The 7,583-nt window shown below is 40.7% G+C and overlaps 1 protein-coding gene across 2 annotated transcripts in view; it reads right to left on the bottom strand.

Annotated features, from left to right (window-relative positions):
• The window catches only part of ZNF143 (zinc finger protein 143), a 68,094-nt gene that overhangs the window by 10,484 nt on the left and 50,027 nt on the right, over positions 1-7,583 (bottom strand). For both annotated transcript variants that reach the window (XM_010829316.1, XM_010829317.1), the window contains exons 13-14: positions 7,325-7,473; positions 4,261-4,422 (exon numbers count right to left, since the gene is read on the bottom strand). In XM_010829316.1, the coding sequence (XP_010827618.1) occupies positions 4,261-4,422; positions 7,325-7,473 (311 nt within the window). The remainder of the gene's footprint in view (positions 1-4,260; positions 4,423-7,324; positions 7,474-7,583) is intronic.

The raw sequence follows: 7,583 nt of genomic DNA, 5'->3' as shown, positions 1-7,583 counted from the left end.
TGCTTTTTAATATGCTGTCTAGGTTGGTCATAACTTTCCTTCCAAGGAGTAAGCTTCTTTTAATTTCATGGCTGCAATCACCATCTGCAGTGATTTTGGAGCCCCCAAAAATAAAGTCTGACACTGTTTCCACTGTTTCCCCATCTATTTCCCATGAAGTGATGGGACCAAATGCCACGATCTTCGTTTTCTGAATGTTGAGCTTTAAGCCAACTTTTTCACTCTCCTCTTTCACTCATCGAGAGGCTTTTTAGTTCCTCTTCACTTTCTGCCATAAGGGTGGTGTCATCTGCATATCTGAGGTTATTGATATTTCTCCCGGCAATCTTGATTCCAGTTTGTGCTTCTTCCAGCCCAGTGTTTCTCATGATGTACTCTGCATATAAGTTAAATAAGCAGGGTGACAATATACAGCCTTGACGTACTCCTTTTCCTATTTGGAACCAGTCTGTTGTTCCATGTCCAGTTCTAACTGTTGCTTCCTGACCTGCATATAGGTTTCTCAAGAGGCAGGTCAGGTGGTCTGGTATTTCCATCTCTTTCAGAATTTTCCACAGTTTATTGTGATGCACACAGTCAAAGGCTTTGGCATAGTCAATAAAGCCATTAATCTAATAATTCCATGACTAGAATTTGTTTCCCATGAAAATAATCAGAGACTTGCAGAACAATCTGTGTATGTGGAATGCGTTAATACATGATGGTATATCTTGCATTGCAGGCAGATTCTTTACCGTTGAGCTACCAGGAAAGCCCTATAGTATATCCATTTGATCAATTGTTTTATAAATACTAAAAATTCTTTTAAAAGAACATTTAATTGATATGAGAAAGTGCTCAGGATATAGTGTTAAGTGGATGACAAGCATACAAAATTGTATTATTATCCTCAACTTTGTTCATACACACATATACACAGAAAACAAGATGAACAGTCCTAAATGTTGAGACTAGTTATTTTAACCTCAAGGGATTATAGCTAATTTTTAGTTTGAGTCCCTATTTTCAAATTCTTTTGGGTACATACCTTTAAGTGGAATTACAGGATCATATGTAAATCTATGTTCAACTTTTAAAAGAACTGCTATATTGATTTCCACAGCAGCTACATTCCCATGAGCAATGCACAAGATTTCCAATTTCTTTATATTGTCCCCAAATTTGTTATCTTCTGTTTTTGGATAAGAGTCATCCTAATGGGGGTAAAGTGGGGTCTCACTGTGATTTTGATTTGTATTTTCCTAAAGGTCATTTAGCACATGGAAAGGTATTCAACATCATTCTGCCATAAGGGTGGTGTCATCTGCATATCTGAGGTTATTGATATTTCGGCAATCGTGATTCCAGCTTGTGCTTCTTCCAGTCCAGCGTTTCTCATGATGTACTCTGCATAGAAGTTAAATAAGCAGGGTGACAATATAGCTTTGACGTACTCCTTTTCCTATTTGGAACCAGTCTGTTGTTCCATGTCCAGTTCTAACTGTTGCTTCCTGACCTGCATACAGGTTTATCAAGATGCAGGTCAAGTGGTCTGGTATTCCCATCTCCTTCAGAATTTTCCACAGTTTATTGTGATCCACAGTCAAAGGCTTTGGCATAGTCAACAAAGCAGAAATAGATGTTTTTTGGAAACTCTCTTGCTTTTTCGATGATCCAGCGTATGTTGGCAATTTGATCTCTGGTTCCTCTGCCTTTTCTAAAACCAGCTTGAACATCTGGAAGTTCATGGTTCATGTATTGCTGAAGCCTGGCTTGGAGAATTTTGAGAATTACTTTACTAGCTTGTGAGATGAGTCCAATTGGGCGGTAGTTTGAGCATTTTTTGGCATTGCCTTTGGGACTGGAATGAAAACTGACCTTTTCCAGTCCTGTGGCCACTGCTGAGTTTTCCAAATTTGCTGGCATATTGAGTGCAGCACTTTCATAGCATCATCTTTTAGGATTTGAAACAGCTCAACTGGAATTCTATCGTCTCCACTAGCTTTGTTCGTAGTGATGCTTCCTAAGGCCCACTTGACTTCACATTCCAGGATGTCTGGCTCTAGGTGAGTGTGAGTGATCACACCATCATGATTATCTGGGTCGTGAAGATCTTTTTTATACAGTTCTGTGTATCCTTGCCACCTCTTCTTACTATCTTCTGCTTCTGTTAGGTCCATACCATTTCTGTCCTTTACTGAGCCCATGTTTGCATGAAATATTCCCTTGGTACCTCTAATTTTCTTGAAGAGCTCTGTAGTCTTTCCCATTCTGTTGTTTTCCTCTATTTCTGTGCATTGATCGCTGAGGAAGGCTTTCTTATCTCTCCTTGCTATTCTTTGGAACTCTGCATTCAAACGGGTATATCTTTCCTTTTCTCCTTTGCTTTTCACTTCTCTTCTTTTCACAGTTATTTGTAAGGCCTCCTCAGACCACCATTTTGCTTTTTTGCATTTCTTTTTCTTGGGAATGGTCTTGATTCCTGTCCCCTGTACAATGTCACGAACCTCCGTCCATAGTTCATCAGGCACCCTGTTTATCACTGTCTTTGGTAAGCAGAAGTAGTTTTGAAAAAGTCCAATTTATCCAAAAAGAAAAAATTTTATTGTTAGTGCATTTTGTATCCTGTCTATGAAATTTTTATCCTAAGGTTACAAAAACATTTACTTTTAGAAGCTTTTTGATTCTGATTCCTGTATTTCAAGGTCCAGAAGACTTTTAACGTTGTTCTTTTTTTCAGGACTTTGCATGTTCTTTTTAGGTCCTTTGTATTTTCATATAAATATTGGAATTGGGTTATGTGTATCTTAAAAAATGCCTTCTGAAATTTTGATTGTGATAGTACTCAATCTACAAATGAATTTAGGAAGAATAATAGCTATGAATTTTGACAGACCCTTGCATTGAACAGGGTACAGTAGCTGAAGTGAAACTTAGCATTGTCTTCAGCATAGCACAGCAACAATTTTTGTGTGCGTGTGTTGTTGTAATGTCTTCAATTTTATTTATTGATTTATTTGGCTGTGCTGGGTCTTAGTTGCAGCATGCAGGATCTTTTTTTTTTTTTCCAGTTATGGCAGTCAGAATCTTTAAGTTTCAGCATGTGGGATCTAGTTTCCCAGCCAGGTGCCCTCTGCATTGGCAGCACAGAGTACTAGCCACTGGACCACCAGGGAAGACCCTATAAGAACAGTTTTTAAATGTATTAACCAAAATCATTTAAGATGAATGAAAAATAAAAGTACAAAGAGATACATAAGATTTGGTACCACTGTGCTGACCATCAAAAGGGGAGGAGGCACTCTCAAAGGCTACAGATAAGAATGTAGATGTGTACAACCCTAGAAACGAAGTTTGGCAATGCTTATCACAATTACAAATGTGTACGTCTTTTCAGCCAGCAGTTTCACTCTAGGGATTTATCTAGTAGCAGATATATTCACACATAAAAAATCCCATGTGCACAAGATTATGTGTTGTCTGAAACAGCAAAAGACTTTAAATAAATTACGGCATGTCCATACAGTGGAATATGATATAGCTTAGAACAAGAATGAGAGAGAATTCCCTGGCAATCCAGTGGTTAGGACTCTTCACTTTCACTTCCAGCGCCCAGGTTCAGTGCCCGGCTGGGAACTAAGATCCTACAAACCATGCGGCGCCATCAGATTATCAAAAAAAAAAAAAAAACAGGAAAACTCTCTATATAAAGACACAGAAAGATGTTCTGGATGTACTATTAAGATTAAAAAAAACAAGGAGGTGAGAAACACTACTGTGCTTACTACAGTATAAAGGGCGGGGGGAGATGACTATTTGTGTGTGCGTGTGCTCAGTCGCTCAGTTGTATCTAACTCTTGTGATCCCAGGGGCTGTTATGGGGTATATGCAAAAATCAATCCTATTTTACACATGAAAAAAAAACTGAGACTCAGAGGGCTGTGTAGCTAAAAAGCTTTAAAACTGAGATTCAATCTGAAGTTTATGTGCTTAACCACTGGACTTCCCAGGGAGCGCGAGTGGTAAAGAACCGTCTGCCAATGTGGAACACGTAAGAGACATGGGTTTGAGCCCTGGAGGAGGGCATGGCAACCCACTGCAGTATTCTTGCCTGGAGAATCCCATGGACAGAGGAGCTTGGCGGGTGACAGTCAACAGCGTCACAAAGAGGCACACACAACTAAAGTGATTTAGCATGCACGATACCACACCGTACATCTATGACTAACAATTTTGATACTGATATTTGTACCAATTGGTATACAAGAAAAAAGCAATTACCTGCTGCCCTTCTGTACCCTCGGCAGTAACCATAGCAACAGAATGTGCTCCTGCTGAAGAAATGACTGCATCATGAGCAGGTACTGTGATGGGCGTTCCGTCCTGTGTTACCATTGTAATGGTGTTGCCAATGGCCTGCATGTCGGCTTGAGATATGTTGACCTGCAACACAATGCATTTTACAATCAGGCAATGTTTCTTGCTTTATCTGGTCAATTTTATTAAGGACTGAGCCTAAGCCTCCTATGGCTTCCCATGTGGCTCGGTGGTTAAGAATCCGCCTGCCAGTGCAGGAGATGCAGGTTTGATCCCTGGGTCAGGAAGAACCTCTGGAGAAGGAAATGGCAACCCACTCCAGTATTCTTGCCTGGAAAATTCCATGGACAGAGGAGCCTGGCAGGCTGCAGTCCACGGGGTTGCAAAGAATCAGACACAACTGAGCATGTACACATACAAGTCTTGTTTAAGTCTACTCTGGGAGCAAATAACCATTTTATAATGGAATAAACTCTTTTTAGAAAGAGATCATCAGAAAAACTGAGTGTTTCTTAAATACGTTTTCCTCCTCTCCATCTCTACTGACAATTTAGATTTCTATTTTTCTTTCATCTAATTTTTGCCAATAATACAACTTCTTTCTAGATATTTAACCCCTCCCTAATCATCTTGCACCTTGTCACCTTGGTAAAAAACAAATTTCATTATGCTCCCTGCTCAAATCCCCAGTGACGCCCTATCTGTCCAGAATAAAACTGTTAGTAAATTTGTTTAATCTTATATGCCAATCAGTGGACAAAGAGTACTATGTGGAATTAGTGATGACAGAAGTGAGGAGGAGAGGGATAAATGGGATGGTCCAAGTGCTCTGTATGTTTCTATCCTGAATATATTCTGCTTCTAGCTAACACTGGCACATTCAGTTCAGTTCAGTTCAGTTCAGTCGCTCAGTCGTGTCCACCAGGCCTCCCTGTCCATCACCAACTCCCGGAGTTCAATCAAACTCACTGAGTTGGTCCATTGAGTTGGTGATGCCATCCAGCCATCTCATCCTCTGTCGTCCCCTTCTCCTCCTGCCCCCAATCCCTCCCAGCATCAGAGTCTTCTCCAATGAGTCAACTCTTAGCATGAGGTGGCCAAAGTACTGGAGTTTCTGCTTTAGCATCATTCCTTCCAAAGAAATCCCAGGGCTGATCTCCTTGCAGTCCAAGGGACTCTCAAGAGTCTTCTCCAACACCACAGTTCAAAAGCATCAATTCTTCGGCACTCAGCCTTCTTCACAGTCCAACTCTCACATCCATACATGACCACAGGAAAAACCAAAGCCTCGACTAGACGGACCTTTGTTGGCAAAGTAATGTCTCTGCTTTTGAATACGCTATCTAGGTTGGCTGGTCATAACTTTCCTTCCAAGGAGTAAGCGTCTTTTAATTTCATGGCTGCAGTCACCATCTGCAGTGATTTTGGAGCCCAAAAAATAAAGTCTGACACTGTTTCCACTGTTTGCCCATCTATTTCCCATGAAGTGATGGGACCAGATGCCATGATCTTCGTTTTCTGAATGTTGAGCTTTAAGCCAACTTTTTCACTCTCCACTTTCACTTTCAGCAAGAGGCTTTTGAGTTCCTCTTCACTTTCTGCCATAAGGGTGGTGTCATCTGCATATCTGAGGTTATTGATATTTCTCCCGGCAATCTTGATTCCAGCTTGTGCTTCTTCCAGTCCAGCGTTTCTCATGATGTACTCTGCATATAAGTTAAATAAACAGGGTGACAATATACAGCCTTGACGTACTCCTTTTCCTATCTGGAACCAGTCTGGTGTTCCATGTCCAGTTCTAACTGTTGCTTCCTGACCTGCATACAGATTTCTCAAGAAGGCAGGTCAGGTGGTCTGGTATTCCCATCTCTTTCAGAATTTTCCACAGTTTATTGTGATGCACACAGTCAAAGGTTTTGGCATAGTCAATAAAGCAGAAATAGATGTTTTTCTGGAACTCTCTTGCTTTTTCCATGATCGAGCGTATGTTGGCAATTTGATCTCTGGTTCCTCTGCCTTTTCTAAACCAGCTTGAACCTCAGGAAGTTCACGGTTCACGTATTGCTGAAGCCTGGCTTGGAGAATTTTGAGCATTACTTTACTAGCATGTGAGATGAGTGCAATTGTGCAGTAGTTTGAGCATTCTTTGGCATTGCCTTTCTTAGGGATTGGAATGAAAACTGACCTTTTCCAGTCCTGTGGCCACTGCTGAATTTCCCAAATTTGCTGGCATATCGAGTGCAGCACATTAAGAGTTATTTATTCAAAGGGCAGATTAATCATGGGAGGTAAAGTTCTAAAAGAGATGGGTAAAAAGACAGTTCTCCATGGAAGAAGCAGTATTGGGGGATAAAGAAACCCATGCATCTATTTCCGCGGGTATTAAGACAACCTTAGCAAGGGCTTAAAAATGAAATCAAGTCTGAATTATTTTAGGACAGTGGCATCTAGAAAACAATGACAAGTTTGACTGTCAAACAACAACTCTTATATTGCTTTTCCTGGGGAAATCAAGACAGCTTCCTATTAATTTTGAAGCTAGTTAAATGAACTCCCATGATTCCAAGTAGGGAGAAAGTCACACCCTGGAAATTTTACAGGTTTCCCCATCACTGACTTGCCCAGATCTTTTAATGATGTCCTCATCACCTCTGCCAAACTTCTGCTGATTTCTCAATCTTATCTCCTGGACCTAATTAGCCACCCAATCTATCCCTTCCAAGTTTCACACAGACCCATTACTTTTCACTGTGTTCCTGACCTTCATCACCTTACCTTTGAAAGATACCCATTCCACCACGTGAATTCTACAGAGTGACAAACCTTCTCTCTTTATGGACCTCCTTGCGTGTAGTCTCTTTCAACAAGAAAGAGTCTCTTTCTTCAGGAGATCTAGCACTGCTCACAAGCTCAACTCCAAACTTTGTGCTCTAATTCAAAGCTTTCTTCAACTGGGACCCAACCTGCCTTTCGAGCCCAGGCTCAGAGAAATATTATTTAATGTGTCTGGCTTTTGGTGGGTACTTACATGCTGAGTCCCGTCCTGGGATATGAGTGTAACCTGTTGACTCAACCCAGACTGGGTTACTGTGGCTACTTGGGTAGATACGACGTCATCCCCTTCTACACCTGTAACATATGTGATCTGGGACCCTTTAAGGACATCTTCACCTTGACCTGTTTAAAACAAATGAATCATTTATTTGATCAACCTACCAAGCTCTTTAGAAAACAGAATATTTTAAATATTATGGAGAAACTGACAAAAATGAAAGGGCATATGTACT

Source organism: Bison bison, unplaced genomic scaffold (genome assembly GCF_000754665.1).
Source record: "Bison bison bison isolate TAMUID 2011002044 unplaced genomic scaffold, Bison_UMD1.0 scf7180017864503, whole genome shotgun sequence".
Taxonomy (NCBI): domain Eukaryota; kingdom Metazoa; phylum Chordata; class Mammalia; order Artiodactyla; family Bovidae; genus Bison; species Bison bison.
Note: the sequence above shows the minus strand (reverse complement) of the source record. Positions and strands in the feature narration are given on the sequence as shown.